The sequence below is a fragment of the Dendropsophus ebraccatus genome, chromosome 5 (assembly GCF_027789765.1).
Source record: "Dendropsophus ebraccatus isolate aDenEbr1 chromosome 5, aDenEbr1.pat, whole genome shotgun sequence".
NCBI classification, from domain to species: Eukaryota; Metazoa; Chordata; class Amphibia; order Anura; family Hylidae; genus Dendropsophus; species Dendropsophus ebraccatus.
The window spans coordinates 97535130-97553606 of NC_091458.1; the positions used below are offsets into that span (position 1 = coordinate 97535130).

The 18477-nt window shown below is 40.5% G+C and overlaps 1 protein-coding gene across 1 annotated transcript in view; it reads left to right on the forward strand.

Moving 5' to 3' along the window:
• Positions 1-18477, forward strand: part of COL4A2 (collagen type IV alpha 2 chain) — a 147124-nt gene that overhangs the window by 88843 nt on the left and 39804 nt on the right. The window contains exons 5-18 of the mRNA XM_069972946.1: positions 1064-1198; positions 1577-1621; positions 1737-1853; positions 3109-3180; positions 8467-8502; positions 8622-8684; positions 9105-9140; positions 10063-10104; positions 11046-11093; positions 11799-11885; positions 13661-13705; positions 14098-14160; positions 16539-16583; positions 17224-17277. Coding sequence (XP_069829047.1) covers positions 1064-1198; positions 1577-1621; positions 1737-1853; positions 3109-3180; positions 8467-8502; positions 8622-8684; positions 9105-9140; positions 10063-10104; positions 11046-11093; positions 11799-11885; positions 13661-13705; positions 14098-14160; positions 16539-16583; positions 17224-17277 — 888 coding nt within the window. The remainder of the gene's footprint in view (positions 1-1063; positions 1199-1576; positions 1622-1736; positions 1854-3108; positions 3181-8466; positions 8503-8621; positions 8685-9104; positions 9141-10062; positions 10105-11045; positions 11094-11798; positions 11886-13660; positions 13706-14097; positions 14161-16538; positions 16584-17223; positions 17278-18477) is intronic.

Sequence of the window (18477 nt, forward strand, 5' to 3'; positions counted from 1 at the left end):
TTAAGGGAAAGAGAGTTGTGTGTGTGTGTGTATATATATATATATATATATATATATATATATATATATATATATATATATACTAAAACGGCAGGAGTTAGATGCTGGTCAGCAAATAATTGCATTTTTTATTTATTTTTTTATTTATTTATTTTATCACATTTTATTTGTATGTTCAGCCCAATACAGAGGAATAAAATATAGATTGAGACTGTCTAGACTCTAGAGGACTTGGTTTACTTGAAGTGATATGTATGGGTATATGTACTTTAGTTAAGCTTATCAGTCTCTAGCAAAATTGGATTAAGATTAGTGTAAGCTGCTCAAATATTGTTGTTTGTTTAGTACTGAAAAGAGAATGACAAGATGTCAAAGCAACAAGCAAGAGCAGAAATAAATATCAAAGGTTTTGTGCCTGAAAAAACTCAACAGCAGTCACCACAGACTGTGCAAGACAACACAGATTGCTCAGACGTAGGAGTGACTGTTTATTTTAAAGACTACATTCAGACCTTATAGAAGAACCTAGATGTTTAGGATTAGAAAGCCAATGACAATGTATCTTTAATAAATGCTGGTCTAGTACAAGTAGCCTATAAGCTGCCATGTAAGATCCAAGTTAATCACCAAATAACCATTAAACAGCTCTCATTTGCTTATCAACAGTGGTAAGAACAATTTTATGTTAGGCAGGGTTCAAACCATGATGTGTGCCTGTGAGACACACATACATTGGGAAACTGTAAAAATGACACATCCCTGGTCGGATCAGCACGGGTCCCATTTAGCCTTGCCAGCTGCTGATGCTGGCCATGTTCTGTATGCTTAGGGAGCTTGTCTGGCTTGTGAGTTTAATTATTTTTGCTACATTCTTTTATATAAAATTAATAATGGTAATTGTGTTTCTCTTTAAATGTTTCTACAAAGGTTTTTTTTTAAAATGTGTTTTAGTGTTTGTTTTTTTGTTATTGTTACTTAGTGGGCTTGAACATGTGGTATATCATATGATTGGCCACCTTGCGATGGTAAATTTTTTTTACATATTTTCTGTTTCTTGATGCAGGGGCAACCAGGACAACTTGGTGGTCAAGGCACCTCAGGGCCACCAGGATTAATTGGAATAGAGGGAATACAGGGGCGTAAAGGAGACAAAGGTGAAAGAGGTCATCCAGGGGTTACTGGGCCAACTGGCGATAAGGTAAACATGGACATTATCCTCACAGAATAAATTAAATTTTTTTTGTCATATCATCAACGTGAAAATTTGTATATTATATATAGGCCACGCATGACTCCCTGTAGTTTTCTCTAAAAGTATGGCTTATATAATTGTGAACCTCTTCTGCTGTGATAAAAGGGCGGCCGCTCCATTAAGTAGTGCTTCCAAAGAAGGAAACAAAGCATAATTTAGAATAAATATATATAAAATCATTGGTTTTAAAAATGAGTAAATAATTTAAAAATGTAAAATGGCCATTTACTTGAAACTAGCTAACATTACATGTGCTTGGTTTTGATGACTCCTCTAAAAAAAATCTTTTGCCTAAAAGAACTTTTTTTTTTTTTTTTTTTTTAGGGCCAAAGTGGTGTTACAGGGTTTCCTGGAGCAAATGGTGTACCTGTACGTAAAGATTTTCTAATTTGAAATGCACATTGAATGGTAACACTTAAAATAAATATTTTCAGTATACGGATGCATTTTGTGTGCATTAATCCTTTTAAATTATAATATGCAGGGTCATGTTGGACAAGGAGGACCAAGAGGAAAGCCAGGATTAGATGGTTGCAATGGAACAAGAGGTGATGCCGGGGAGCATGGGCCGAGAGGTCCAGGTGGTTCTTTAGGTTATTCTGTAAGTACAGCTTGAATGTACATTTATATGGTTGTCTTTTATAGCACTCTGTCAGCCTGATCCTTCTTTAGTAAAAAAAGGGGCCTGAAATTCATGGTTTATCTTTTGGAAAAGCCATCAATAGGTATTTAGCAGGGTACAGATATTCAGTACCCCCATGGGTTAGACTGTTCAGCACATCCACAGAACCCAGATGTACACAGTGCACAGAGCCAGAAGCAGCCAGCTCTCTAATTTGTGTTGTGACTGTGCTATGTTACTGCAGCTTAGCTTCTATTCACTTTTTTTCTGCATTTAACACATAAGATGGCCACATATAAACCTGACATTATTCCATTGTAACAGTTACAGAAAGAATTGAGAATTTTCCAATTGCCATTAACCACAATGTGGATAGACACATACTTGCCATTTCTCTTTCTTTCTAGAGTGTTAAACCTACACATGGCATAGCCTGTGAATAAGTCATACATTTTTGGGACAAAACTGATGCACTGATCTTATGCTTTGTATAGGTTCTGAGTGGGTGGTGCATGACTCCCCCGATGTCCTCCTCCAGCACATTTAGGTCCCTGCTGACCACTGCCACTTCCAGGACACACTCATCTCAGCAGTGACAGCCCGCATAGCCAATCACTGACTGAGACGGAACAGCGGCCAATGATTGCATGAGTGAGCTGTCATTGCAGAGATGAGTACGTCTTGGAGGTAGAAGCAACAGTAGTCAGCTGGGAACCTGGAGACGTTGCAAGAGGAAACTAGGGGAGCGTGGAAAAGTAAGGATAAGATGTTTATTATGGTTTATGTAAGGGCAGCATAATATCAAGAGTTTTTAAGTGTCAGAGAACACCTTTAGTAAAATAGAGTACCGTATATTAGTCCTAACCCTGGTAAAACAAGGTAATACGTTTTGCCTGGATTGCTCCTTCTACAGTCTCCTCAATTCCCTCCATTTGAGTTCCAGCCGGACAGTTGGGGTCTGCACAACATTAATTTGTGGGTCAATCTGGTTGTTATTTTCATATTCCCTGTTAGGTCAAATGAATGCTGTATAGGACAGCCTCCTTCCTGGGTTCTTCCTTTATTAACCAAAGTGAAATCCACAGAAAAGTAAAGAAAGACAATTGGTTTCAGTAGCCAGTGTATAATGATTTATTATCTGTAGTGCTGGAAAAATAAACACTTTTTAATGAAGAATAAATATGTTTGTTCTGTACTTTTCCTGTATCATAAATATGAACATTTTATGTAACAGGGTGAAGTAGGTGCCAAGGGCCAGAAAGGTGACCCTTATTATATACCAGAGGACATGAAACTGAAAATTAGGGTAAGTACATTATTAATAAAGTCTTCGTAATATTTGTGTCTCTAAGAAATTTTATGAAGCTACAATATATAAGGGACACTTTATGAAAACAATGTCCCAGGTTAAGTTCATGTAAATTCATAACAACCATGTGCATAAAGTTGTACAGTGGCCCAGGGACCTTCTGTGCCACTTTATTGTGCTCCTGTAATTTACTATAGAGGACATAGCAAGAGGAAGGTTGCTTTCTAGGTATGAGCAGAGTAAGAGAGCAGCCCAGGAGCTGCATCATGGTACAAGAAAGTGTTACAGTAATGAAAGAGACTAGAGAGGTTCATCATCAAACCCTCTAGTTGAACAGATTGAGACTGGCGGCCCTAAAGTTACAGACCACAAAAAAAGTTGACTCACAAACAGGCCAGGTGGACCAACTTCATGGTTAAATCAAGTGTTCTAAAGTGCTGCCTCATTCCAAGACTGTCCGTGTAAGGACTGGAGAAAGCAGCTGGAAGGGTCCACCCAACACAAAAAAATATTGCTGCTGCTTTTCACAATCTTAGGACCTGAAATTCTAGTGCCCTTGCTTGTTGGCACCATTCCAAAATTAAACAGGGCACTGTATTAGTAGAACCGGTGTTGCAGTGAGAAGGAACTGCAGTGGTCCCTGTATACTACAGAAGCAGGGAAAGTACTAGGGAAAGCAGTCCACTGCTGTAAAACTGAATGGTTAAATTTATTATAGAGCCAGTGGAAGGAAACAGTCTTGATTATGGTGTGTCCAGATGGTGTGAACTGACAAAGCAGGTCCTAGGAGAAGCACATTTAGGGCTTCTTGCGGAATTTCAAGCTGAGCCTGTGCTGCGGACTCCGCCAGAAGTTCTGCTTGTCCCATTCATTGAATAGGATGCCTTGTGTGCCCTCCCCTCTCCGCCGGAAGGATTGACATGTCAGTTCATTCAGAAATACTTAGTGTAAACAGGTCCTTAAAAGAGACTGAGTTACTGAAGCAAGCTGAGAAATGTTTTTTATACTGAGAGAGACATTGGACTGACATAGACCTTGGAGTCTTTTTGAGAGGGCTACCATTGCATCCCCTTAGAGCACTTCCAGGAGGCCAAAGTGCCACTGAAGAGAATTCTGGACAATAACATAATCAAGCAGAATAAAAGCCTGTGGGCATCCCTTATTGTATTGATAAAAAAAAGACAAGTCTTTGATTTTGCATGGACTATAGGCTCCTCATGCCTGCACAGTAAGAGATACTTACCTGCTTAAAGGCGACCTGTCACCCCAACTGCCAGGGTGAAGCCCGCCCGACCCCCCAGTGGAGCCCCTTATACTTACCCCTTCCTCGAAGTCCCAGCCCCGGACCCCGTCCCGCCGCCGAGAAATCCCTGTTAGAAGCAGTGTGCGCGCTCACCAGAAAATGAGTGGAGCAGTCATTCTCTATGGGCGATGGACTCCTCTCTGGTGAGCGTGCGCACAGCTTCCAACGGGGAGGGACAGGGTCCGGGACCGGGATTTCGAGAAAGGGGTAAGTATAAGGGGTTCCACCAGAGGGTCGGGCGGGCTTCACCCTGGCAGCTGGGGTGACCGGTCCCCTTTAACCAGATGAAGGACTTCTAAGTGGCGCTGGTTGAAACAACCCTTGATCTAGCAAGTGGTTACTGGCAGGTGGCAACTGCTGAAAAAGACTATGAGAAAATGTCCTTAGCACTATAGCCTCCGTTAGACTGTTTATATTATTAGAAAAGTCTTTCAGCTTCTCAGTGGCTAATGGAGGTATGGATAGGAGGACTGAACCATTGCAGGAGATTGGAGGACTGAACCGTTGCCACAAGGGATTGGATAGTGGAGTCTGTGGCTTAAAGCAACTCTGTACCCACAATCTGACCCCCCCTAAACCACTTTTACCTTCGGATAGCTGCTTTTAATCCAAGATCTGTCCTGCGGTCCGTTCCGCAGGTAATGCAGTTATTGTCCTAAAAAACATCTTTTAAACTTGCAGCCCGTGCCACACAGGAGTATCTGTGCTCTAACTTTGCACCACTCCTCCCCACCCTCCTCATCATAAGGAATGCTCCAGGCAGATTGCCTCCTATTCCCCACCTGTGTCAGCCTGGCATATGGACTGAATCGTTAAGCACCTGTGCAATGTTCAGCATGGAGAAAATGTTCCAGTGGCATTCCTAATGATGAAGAGGGTGGGGAGGAGGGACGGAGGGGTGGTGCAAAGTTAGGGCACAGATACGCCTGTTGGGCACAGGGCTGCAAGTTTAAAAGTTGTTTTTAAGGACAATAACTGCATCACCTGCCGAACGGACCCCAGGACAGATCTTGGATTAAAAGCAGCTATCCGAAGGTACAAGTGGTTCGGGGGGGGGGGGGGTCAGATTGTGGGTACAGAGTTGCTTTAAAGGGGTAGTGCGGCGCTCAGAAATTATTCATAGAATAATACACATTACAAAGTTATACAACTTTGTAATGTATGTTATGTCTGTGAATCGCCCCGTTCCCCGTGTCCCACCACCCCCACCCGTGTACCCGGAAGTGTGGTGCATTATACATTACCTGATCCGTGTCGAGGGCCGTCAGCGGCCGTCTTGTGCCAAACGTCATCTTCGGACGGACGGCCGAGTCGCTGCCACCCGTTCCCCCTCCGCCGCGTCACAACTGTGCTCAGCCGCGATTGGCTGAGCACAGTTATGCTCAGCCAATCGCGGCTGAGCATCGGATGACGCTGCAGAGGGTGGCCGGCATTCGGGACAGTCGGAGCTGTTCACCGTCCGCCCGAAGAAGACGCCACTCGCTGAAGATCGGAGACGGGTGTCGGCACGTGACAGGTGAGTATAGCGCACCACACTTCTGGGTACACGGGTGGGGGTGGTGGGACACGGGGAAGGGGGCCATTCACAGACATAACATACATTACAAAGTTGTATAACTTTGTAATGTGTGTTAGTCTGTGAATAATTTTTTACTGCCACACTACCCCTTTAAGCTTTGTGTTAGAGCTTCAAATGCCATATGACTGCCCAGCACGTTTACACTTGGGCCAGGGGCTTGTTTTTTAGGTACAGTGATTGATGACTTGTGCCAGCTGCACAGGATTCTAAAGTAATTGCTGTTATTCTCTGATGTGTGGTCTATTGAGCCCTTATACTCACTGTCAACCAGGGAGAACTGCAGCTGCAGGTAGGTGAGTGATAGTACATAAGAGAACCACAACAGAAGGCTGAAAGTTTAGTTGAAAATTGAAGGCCCTCCACTATTAATGTATTAAAAAAGGAAGTTTTGTGATACTAATTTCCTCTTCTTTAGCTCTGGCAGAATAGGCACTGAATTCAAGCGGAATTGCAGCAGAATTAAAGCGGAACATGAGCAGAATTCAATCGGAATGGGGCGGAAAGTGGAAATTCAATCACTTTGGGTGGGTTCACACTGAGGAATCCGGGCGGATAACTTGTCATGGTTTCCGTTGCTCGTCACCGCTCGCATCTCCGCCGGTGCCATAGACTCCATTCTATAATTGGGTGGATTCCGCCATCTGCCGAAAGAATTGACTTGTCAATTCTTTTGGTGGATGACAGAATTCGCCCGACCATAGAATGGAGTCTAAGGCACCGCAAGGAGATGCGAGCGGAGGGGAGCGACGGAATCAGTGGCGGGTTATCTGCCTGGATTCCTCAGTGTGAACACAGCCTTATATTGGATTTCTCTAGCAGAATCTGCCCAAAGAATTTACATGTCAATTCCTTGGGTGGAAACCAGATCCGCGGCTGAAAATTCTGTGCGTAAATTCTGCTGTGTGAAATACATAGCGGGAATCTCACTGAACACAATGGGACATTGCTATGTTAATAATTACGGGCAGAATTTCTAGAGGAATCTGTAGAAAATTAGGTGCAGATTCCACTTCTAATTCCTCGCTGATTACTAGGTGTGAATATACCCTTAAAGTGTCACTGTCGTTTAAATTTTTTTGCAGGACATTTTAAGAAACTTTGTAATTGGGTTTATTAGCCGAAAAATGCATTTTTCTTATGAAAAACTAGTTTGAAGCTCTCCCCCCTGTCTTCATGATTGTCTATGGAGAGGGGAGGTGTTGAGGGAGATGAGGCACCAAAATAGGACAACAAAGAGTTAATTAACAGCTACATTACAGGGCTATCTCCTCAGCACTGACCTCTCTTACCTCTAAATACCAGCTTCCCACAGCTCCCCTCTGTGTAATCCTTTGTTCTCTGCTCTCTGCTGCCGACTTATCTCCCTCCTCCCCCTCCCCCCTTCATAGAACAGACAGGGCTCGACTGATGTAAAAGAGTCGAGATTTCCTGATAATGAGCAGTGGATGAGAGGAAAAGTGTGTAGCGTAATGAAGTATTGTGAAGGTGCTAGCTTGAGCAACTCAGGAGCTACAACAAAGTACCAGAAAGAGTTGTAGAAGTGCAAGATATACCAGATGAACAACTTTAGACTTCAGCCCCAGATTTAGGCTATGTTCACACAGTATTTCTGCTCAGTATTTTGTTCCTCATATTGCAACCAAAACCAGGAGTGGATTGAAAACACAGAAAGGCTATGTTCACACACTGTTGAAATTCAGTGGATGGCCATCATTAAATGGCAAATACCTGGCGTTATTTTAAAACATCGGCCGTTGTTATGAAATAACGGCCATTATTTGTCATAAAATGACATCCATTCACTAAATTTTAACAGTGTGTGAACATAGCCTTTCTGTGTTTTTAATCCATTCCTGGTTTTGGTGGCAATATAAGGACCAAAATTCTGACTGAAATATACTGTGTGTGAACCCAGCTTTAGAGACCATGAACAGGAGGTGGCCCATATGAAAAGCATGCAAGGGAACCAGAGATGCATGTCAGCAGGATGAGTGCTGTTCTATTCCAGTTCCAGTGGGCTAAATTTGTATTTGCCACACAATGGAGAATGTGACAATTTTCTTTGGTTGTACCCATTTAAAAGCAGAGGCATATTGAGTTAAAGTAAAGGCCCATGTACTACTGTGGTTTCCCTATTACAGCTGTCACAATAGTGAGCCATAATATCACCATGTGTGTAAGATCTTTTGCTTCCAATTCTACTTTTAGGACACAAAATACATAGATTCTGTAGAAAATCAGAACCTGATCAATAAAATATACTAACAAGGGCTATTGTGGATGTATCTTCAAACAAACTTTATCTTAATTTGTGGAGCCATACAAAAACACATTAAGCTCTGCTATATTTGCAGCCGCTAATGCATACTTTGTTAATGTGGCTTGATGTTTCTCCTTTCAGGGAGATCCTGGTGAACCCGGAATTATTGGAGTTTCTGTAAGTTATAATGTTTATATAAGTTTAATTTTTATTCTTACAGTTATATTTTTTATAGAATTCTCATATCTATTCCTGCTGTTTACTACTCTATGGTTATAACTTTTTGACTTTCTCAGGGTCCCAGAGGTTCGCCTGGCGTAATGGGATTTATTGGCCCAGTGGGTCTACCTGGCTTCCCTGTAAGTGCATTTGACTTTTAGGAGCAAAAAAAAAAGTAGTACGAAACAGCCTTAGTAAAATTTCTTTCAGAATACGGCATGTTTTTCTTTAGGGAAATTGCTGCATACATCAGGAAGTTCTCATGACTTATTTACACAATCACAAACACATCTAAGTACTACTGCAACTGTATATCTATTATTTGTGCCCCTAAAATGAGCTGTTCTCTGGTATTTTTACTACAATACACTTAAAATAAGACAATAGGGAGTGGTCATCACCAAAACATTTATGAAGTACATACTAAATGAATGAATTGATGAACAAATTAATGAATGATGAAAGTTCTAGAATCTAAAACAAGTAAATGGTTTTAAGAAAAAATATGTCATGCTAGTGATTTACTGTTCATTAGAAAATATTATGGGATTTTTCTGCAGGGATCTCCGGGGCCTCCAGGACCACCAGGACCACAAGTAAGTTTCATAACATTACACATCACACACACTTATATATGGATAGATGAGAGAGATAAATTATTGCTGTACTACACATACAATATACATAGGAAACATTTAATTATCACATTTTAAAAGTTTAAATAGTTTTTTTTAAGTATTTAATATAGAAATGTTGGTCTTTTTATTTTCCCTTTTTGAAAGTAAATAAAATATAACCAGCTTACTACGTGTGAAAATCAAGTGCTTGGATATGCAAGCATCTCATAGTTTGGACAGCATGTTGGCAATTATTCTTTAGGCTATGTTCACACACAGTATTTTTGCACAGTATTGTTGGTCCGTATTTTGCAACCAAAACCAGAAGTGGATTGAAAACACAGAAAGGCTATATAATTGCTGTTATTTTAAAACAACAGCCATTCTATTGAAATAACGGCCATTATTTGCCATTAAATGGCAGCCATCCGCTCAATTTCAACAGTGTGTGAACAGATCCTTTCTGTGTTTTCAATCCACTTCTGGTTTTGGTTGCAAAATACTGTGCAAAAATACTGTGTGGAAACAGCCAGGTATAAAGTCAGGTAACTATTGAGATAGACTTTGGGTTCATAGGAACTGTGTATCTTACTGCATAACACCAAAATGGACAATAGGGGATGAAACAATATATTCAATGCAAATACAATAAAACCCCCTTACTAAAATGTAACTTTTATTATATTAATGAAACCTATGAAAATGAAACCTATGTTTCAAAATGTGGGTTTAATTTTTAATATTTATATAATAAAGCTATAGTTTACTAAGGGTGTCTCAATGTATTTGCAGTGAATTCATGGGAGCTGTGTGTGTAAAATAAAAAATATTAATAATAAGTCAACCTTTGGAAACACTTCTACATTACTCCCAATTCTTAATTTCTATCTTTTGCTTTAAGGGAAGTAAAGGCATTGGATTTTATGGACAGAAAGGAGAACAGGTAAATAACATTTTCATAGTGTATAGCAGTCTAAAGAAGTCAGGAAAGATGTTAATTGTCATATTCTCAGTTGATATTTATCTACAACATTTGAATTGGTTAAAGAGGTTATCCAGGATTAGAAAACGCACAGCTGCTTTCTTGTCCTCAGGTTGTGCGCAGTACTACAATTCGTCTCCATTCACTTCAGTTGCAAAATCACAATCAAAGTGAGGACAAGAGTAGTGCTGTTCCTGGAAGCAAGCATCCATGTTTATTTTTAATCAGGACAACCCCTTTAACATCACTAGGCTATGTTTTCATGACAGGATTTTGTGGCCATCATTGCTGGCGGCCATTAAAAAGACATCAGTTTTTTGTTGATGACAGCCATCTTTAATGATCATGATCATTATAGACATCTGTCAGTGACAAATAACAGACGTCTTTTTGACGGCCGCTGTCAATGACAGGAGCAAAATCCAGTCACGTGAGCGTAACGCTTAAATGTAATATTTAACAAAAACCATCTAATTAGGCAAGCAAACAACACACCCAAAACTGTTTTTTTAAAACAGTGAAGTGAATCTGTCTTGTAGGTCTTTGTGCTTCTGAAATGCTGGAAAATTGCACAAACAGTTTATTACACTGTTAGCAGTGAATAGCAGTGGAACGTGAATACCAACTGACAGGTTCTCTTTAATATAAGGGTTTTTTTGGCCACTCGACGGCTGTTTTATTGGATGTACATTATTTTGACGGCAAATAACATCCGTTATTTCATTATTTTGCAATGATGTTTGTCATTTCAAGATAACAGACCTTATTTGTCCTCAAAATGACGGACACCCAAATAAAATGGCAGTCGAACGCCAAAAAAAGACAGCGTGTGAACCTAGCCTATGACATATATGAGCATTTTGCATTGTTAAGTCTCTCCATATTTCTGTTTGCCTTTACAGGGTGAACAAGGCCTTCCTGGACCCCCAGGCCTTCCATGCCAGTTACCAGTAATCTCTTTGTTGATTCTTTTATATTAATTTATTATTTTTTTGCACTTCTTTTCTGTGTGATGTTTGGATGAATCTTTCATATTTACTTTCTAGCCTATGTTATCAACTTCAGCATTATCTGTGTATGCTCTTATCAAGCAAGACCATATTGCTCAAGTCATTGTCAAAACAAGCCCTAATGTGTATAACAAGTAGCTACGAAAATGAAACCTACTGTATATCTGTTAGGGCCCTATTACACCAACAAATTATCTGCCAGATAAAGTCAGGAATGGATTTGAAAAGAGGAGAAAGCTCAGTCTTTCCTTTATTATCTGTTCTCTGTTTATAGTCTATTCCTGGCTTTGGCTCAAAAACATCTGTCAGATAATCTGTTGGTGTAATAGGGCCCTTAGTCACTGTGTGTGCATAGAAGGCATACTATACAGAAAAGAATACATACAGTAGGTAAAAATTGTGTACAATGAGTTTCTTCTTGTCATGCGCCAGTGCCACCAGTGTATGTTAACATTATGTTTGACTGTATTGTATTTATTTTTTTCTACTTTCTCTTAAAGGATTTTTTTTCTCTTACTTCTGAAAAAATAATAACATTGTCTCAGCATATCATATTAAAATTGCCTTTTATGTGATTACTAATAATAATAATGTAGTCCCAAAACAGTAAAACCAATGTAAATTTTTGTTACTCTGCCTATACAGGGTGAGTCAGGGACCACAGGACCCACAGGTGCCCCCTGCCACCTGGAGCAGGTGCAGCCATCTGATATATCCTTAATAGATTATCTGGTAAGAACCTCATTTCATTTTACACTACATTGGCTATAAGATTTAAAGCAGTCAGTAACTAATTTGTCATGTTGATTAAAATGTGGAACTGTTAACTGTTGTTAAAAAAAAAAAAACATTTGACATTTTAGAGAGACAAGTGTCAGAGAGAATCGGAGTGTTCAGACCCTGACCGATCATGAGAAAGGCTCTGTGTCACATGATTAGTCAGACTTAGGCTATGTTCACACTACGTACAGTAAGTACCAAAGTAATCACGGCCGTTGCTGCTGATTTGCAACAATGGCCTTGGTTACTACGGCACTTACGTAGTGCTGCACCTGATGGAATCGCGGCCAGAGTGTATAGTTGCAGTGAAATGATAGAATCCAGGTATTTGATCAAATTGCGGGAAATGATGAATGGAACACCCTGTTCCATCATTTCCCTGGGGGTTCGATCAAATCACTGACCCCTTTCAGGGAAATGATGGAATGACTGATCGAGGATTCACCCGGCTCTATGTTTGGCGACGGAGGCAGACGGGGGAGAAGAGCGGCACACCTCCTGGCAGGCATATGGCGGCAGGGGCGAACAGGAACTCCCATTAGGCATGGCGGCAAAGGTGGGAGGGTGAGCGGAGCGGCACACCTTCCTGGCAGGCATATGGCGGTGGGCCAGATGGGGGAGCAGAGCTGCACACCTCCCGGAAGGCATATGGCGGTGCGGCAGACGGGACCGGAGGTGAACGGGGAGCAGAGTGGCACACTTCTGGCAGACATACATCGACAGGGCGGACGGGGGAGCAGAGCGGCACACCTCCCGGCAGGCATATGGCGGCAGGGCGGACGGGGAGGAGAGCGGACAGGCTGGGGGAGCAGGAGACATGTTGCAAGGTGGGGCAGACGGGAGCAAAGTGGAACACCTCCCGTCAGGCATATTTCGGCGGGGTGGACGGGGAGCAGAGTGGAACACCTCCCGGCAGGCATATGGCGGCAGGGTGGACGGGGAGCAGAGCGGACAGGCTGGGGAAGCAGGAGACATGTAGCAGGGAAATGAGCGGAATGGGGAGCAGAAAGGCGGCGGAGGCTGATGGGGAGCAGAGCGGACAGGCTGGGGGAGCAGAGAGGCGATACGGTAAGAAAATTCTTTGTCGCAGGGGGAAATGATACACTCCTGCCGGGATCCTTAGCGGCGCAGCAAAAAAATGTCAGTGAACACAATGTAGTGTACGGCTCCAGCCGCACGCTTCATTGTGAGCAGTGAGGAATTCGAATGCTGGTGCACACTGATGCGCTCACATCCGAAATCAGTGGCAGTGAAGATCATCCCGCCGGTACTGCAGTACCAGCTGGGATGATCTTCTCTGACACCGGCAGTTCTGTGGGAGGGGACTGTACGGAAGTGCGGCTCTCTCCCCACACATTCTCACAATCGATCAGGGTCTAAATACTCAGACCCAGAACAATCAAAGTTAGCTGTACATACATAGTGGCACTAAATTGTGATTTTTAACATTTATAGTAGTGTTTGACTACAGCCCGGTGAGGCTTCCTTTCCTTACTTTCTTGTCAGCTTTGTACTAAACAGTGCTAAATACCTAAATACTAAGTTACCTGATTTATTTGACAAACATTATTAGGGTATAGTTTCTATTTAATCCTAGATTTCTTGGAAAACCCAGTGTAATATATGTAATTTCTAGAGATCAGGCTGCAGATGTGCAACATAGACTAGACACACAAGTATTAGCTTGCACACATTTGATTTAAATGTCTCTTGTTAATGTTTACTAGGGAGACAAGGGTGACAAAGGAGAGAAAGGATATCCTGGAATTAAAGTAAGAACTTTATTTGCTTTCAAATAAGTATTTTTGCTGTATATTTTATGTTTAAACTTGATTTATCCCGTATCCTGTTTTCATGTAACAGATTTATGATGTGCAATAAATGAATCGATGAATCATATAGTAACCCAGTATTTTAGTTCAGAAAGTACATGTAAGCTATTTTATTTTTTACATTTTCACGCTGCACAAGCTAGATGTATTTACAACATTAAATGTAATAGCAAGATATAATTTTTTTATATTATATGGGTATTTTAATTTTAAATAAAAAAAATGTGTCGCTGAAATGGGTTACGTTATGATAATGTACAAATATTTAACAATAATAATTCTATTGTTTCCCTGCTGCTGTATTTTACCAGTTATTACACCTCTTTTTCTAGGGGCAAAGAGCTACTGAAGGAGAAAAGGGTGAAGAAGGTGTAATGGGCTTCCCAGGAGCAAGGGTAAATTATATAATAAAAAAATAGGAAAATTTGATTAGATCACAATATGATCCTGTTAATAATTATTATAAGGGGACACAATATTTAGCACATATTAATGTTTGGAACAACATCTAAAATTTGCCTATGTGGGATGGAGCAGGGTCTGGGCATGTGCACATTGCAGTCATAGAATACTGTAGCAGGGCTGGTATTTCTGCTACAGTGTTTTTGGTGAAATGATGTAATATATTTTTTAATTATTTGTGAAGAATAAAGGCTGTTTTATAAGATTAAGATGAGGGAGAGGAAGTTTAGGTATGTATTAGGCTGATGGTATTATCTGATGGCCTTCATTCTTAGAGGGATAAAGTGTTGAGACTCTTAAAGTGTTACTGTCGTTATAACTTTCAAAATCTAAATCAACAGTAGATGTGAAATAAAGCAGATTTGAAATATATGTTCAATATTTTTTGTTGTTAGGCTGTAAAACAAAACTGAAGTTACCAGAAATCTGACTTGTGCTGGTTGTAAAAAACAGACTAAACACAATCACATGACTGCCTTCTCTCTGTGAGCGCTCAGATGGCCTCGGCCTGGGAAACAGTCAGAAAACAGGAAGTACCGTGTTCTCCATGATAACTACAAAAAAAAGAATGTAAATTGCACACTAGCTTTATATCACATCTAGTGTTGATTTAGATTTTAAAAGTTATAAAAACAGTGACACTTTAAGGAAATGCAGTACTTCTCCGGGAGATATAGCGACCAAAAAAAGAGAAATGAATAAATTCAAAAGACATTGGCTAGGTAAGGCAATAAGGACCACATACTATAAGATAAGGTACAGAAACTGTGAGCCTGAATAACATATTCTTTAAAGAATTCATGTACAGCATATCTTACAGAAACAATGGAGAGGATTGTGACGGATAAAATTCAAAGTAAAATAGCGGGGAGTACGTTTTAACCCACTAACAGATGTTGAATTGCTCAGATTTGGCATATACAAGCTAGCAAACAGATGTAAACGTTTGGGTAAATAAAATCCTTATGCTTATTGGATCCATGGAGGCTAAGTAATCTAACTGAAAAGAATTTCATGTTAAAGTTCTGCAAAGTGAGGAAGCAAGGCCTTTTTACAAGCCATCAATAAAAGGATTTTATTAAAACTAAATGATTTCACCTTTTCACGGTTCACTAAGAATTAAAAGTCTGTTGAACATATTGACAAATAAGTTATCTTTTCATAGAAAATCATTCATTGTAGTGAAATAAGGGAAATGGATTGGATTTGTTGAAATATTGGTGCATGCCATATTTAAAGGTGGCACACTTGCACCATGTTTTAATAAGTGCTTGCATATTACCTCCCCAGCTAACTTAACATTATTTATTGGAAATGTCACTGCCCATTAAACTTGTACTCTGCAGTCCTGCTTTAACTACTATTGTTGTGTTTATAGATGTCTTCTCCTGCTATCTTTAAAATAGTTTTTGAAGCTCTGTGTATGGGCTTTTATGGTGGCTGTGACATCATCACTACACTGCCCCCTGATTGGCTGAGAGAGATGTTTTCAAGGCATTGTGGGCTTCATTGAGGTCTTGTGTTCTTCTGTTCTTCCTCCTTCTCTGCCATGTGGCCAACACTATTACAGCTGGCCCAACCAAAGCAAACCACCCAAGGTTTAAGTTAACGCCAAACTGAACTTTTTGCAAAGTTTGGACTGAACCATGTTTGGGGGTTAATTTTATTCATCTATACTTACTACACAAATACTTGATGAAACTAAGCTTTGAGAACCTCAGATTTATATGTACAATAAATATACCAGCAATACTATATAAATAACTATACAGTATTATTTAGTGTTTGCATTTATCATAGCACTGCTATGAGTACTGCTGCATGTTTTGCATGTAGTTGAACTGTTTCTGTCCATTAATATCATGGTCTTATATAGCGCTATTGCACCTACTCTGGAGATATGGCATATATATGGTCAAAAGAAAAGGTGAAATGATAGGGATCTTTTAATAAGTATAATGCAGAGCCAAAAAACTTATGGTTAGACTCTTATATTACATATCTTTTATACAGTATAATAACCAATTATTTAATTAAGCGAAAGCTGAGAACAGGCAAGAAAGATATTCATTGAACAGGTCAAATCAGCCCAATTGTAACATCCTAATATATTATTGCCTAATTCTGTTTGGTTCTATATTCCGCTTCTAATATGTACACCTCTATTTACCTCTACTTCACTCCAATCATTTTAACATTTGGATGGTCGTGTTGGGTATTTTATTGCTACTCATAAGAAAATGAAAGCAGAAGAAAACAGGTAGTAATAATGATATGAGTTGAGCACACTAATATAATTTTTTTTTTGTAGGGTTTTTCAGGCAGCGATGGTCCGCCTGGTGACACTGGATATGATGTAAGCATAAGTCATTCTTATTGTAAATTATAATTAAAATGTCTATTTATAATATACAATACAAACAATAGTATTACCAGACATTTTTATATTAAATTCCTTTTTGCATCCTGTAGTATACCGGCAGAAGCTATGTTCAGACACTGTAAAATTAAGCTGGGCCCGTTCACATTGAGTAAAACAGGCGGAATTCCGTGGCGGAGCTCCCCACCGCGGAATCCCGCCTGCCTCAGTGTCTCTATGGGATGGCTCGCGTGCCTATGCTTACACCACTCTGCTAAAAGAATTGACTTGCCATCCCATTGACATACTGAGGCAGACGGGATTCCGCGGCAGGCACGGAATTTCGCCTGTTTTAATCAATGTGAACATACCCTAAGCTGTAAAAATAAGAGAATTTTGTTTTTTCAATGTAATAATGTGTCCTGTTGAAGCAAATAGAGACATGGCCATCAGTGCACACATAGTATGCCATAAAATAATTTGCATAATTATCACTGGTGTTTCAAAAGACATATCACATTTTTTTTATTGGTTACAGTATTCCCTGTAAACTATATCATATGCTTCAAACAAAGCTGGAAATTCTTACCAAGAACTGTCTTATTTAACTCAAATGTATTATTTTCTATTCTGACAGGGACAGCCTGGTGTCAATGGCAATCCTGGAATTCCCGGCTTTATGGGATTGAAGGTAAATAGGATAAGGAAATGTTACTTTAATCGCATGTATAAAGCAATAAAACATTATTAGGCTATGTTCACACTACGTTTTTTTTTTGTAAAACTGCTGATTGCAACATCGGCCATGATTAATAAGAAAATATACTTTACATTGCCGTCTATGGGATCCCGGCTGGAGTGTATACACTCGGTCCGCGATCCCTAGAGGCGCCTCAAGAAACTGACTTGTCAGTGCACACAATGGAGTGAGCGGCTCCGGACGCACACACTCCATAGCGTGCAGTGGGGAGTTCTGATGTGGGCGTGCACGGTTGCGCCCGCATCAGAACTCAGCGGCGCTAACAATCATCCGGCCGGGATGATCTTTTCTGAAAAAGGCCAGTCTCATACTAAGTGTGCACATAGCCTTACACTGTGGAATTGTTGAGGTTGAAAAAGTTCAAGTTTAACCTATAACCCTACCATGCTGATCCAGAGGCAAAAAATAAAGGCAAAAAACATTATGAGGCAGATGACAATTGCCCCTATCACAGGGAGATAAATTCTTTCCTGACTCCAAGTTTGGTGATCAGAATAAATCCCTGGATCAACATCCTGTTGATCTAGTGCCCATGATTTGTAATAGATTTTTCTAGCATCCAGGCCTCCCTTGAACTTATTTAGTGAATCAGCCATGACAGCATCATGTGGCAGAGAGTTCCAAAGTCTCACAGTCTCTGTGATCATGGTGAAACCTTCTTTCCTCTAGATGTAGAGCAGGGCTGTCAAACTCAACAGTGGGCCAAAATTAAAAAACTGAACATAATCGCGGGCCAATCTTGATAATTATTCAATTTGCGAATGGGGCGGTCCTGGCATTGTCAGAGCAGCATGTGGTGTTCCTGGCACTGTTAGTGGTGTGCGTCTCCCAGCGCTGTGCACAATGATAAATGACATGATAAATTGCTATGACATGATTAAACCCCAACCCATGTAATAGACACCCCTCCCCAATATTGCCCCATGTAGTAACCAACCCAACCAAAACTGACCCACATATTAGCCAGCCCTCCCAATAGTACCCAAACAGTAGCCAGCCCCCCAAGTGTCCCATATAGTAGCCAGCCCTCCCCAATAGTGTCATAGTAACCAGCCCTCCCTAATAGCCTCATATAGTAGCCAGCCCACCCCCATAGTCTCTTTTACAGTAGTCAGTCCTCCCCATAGTCTC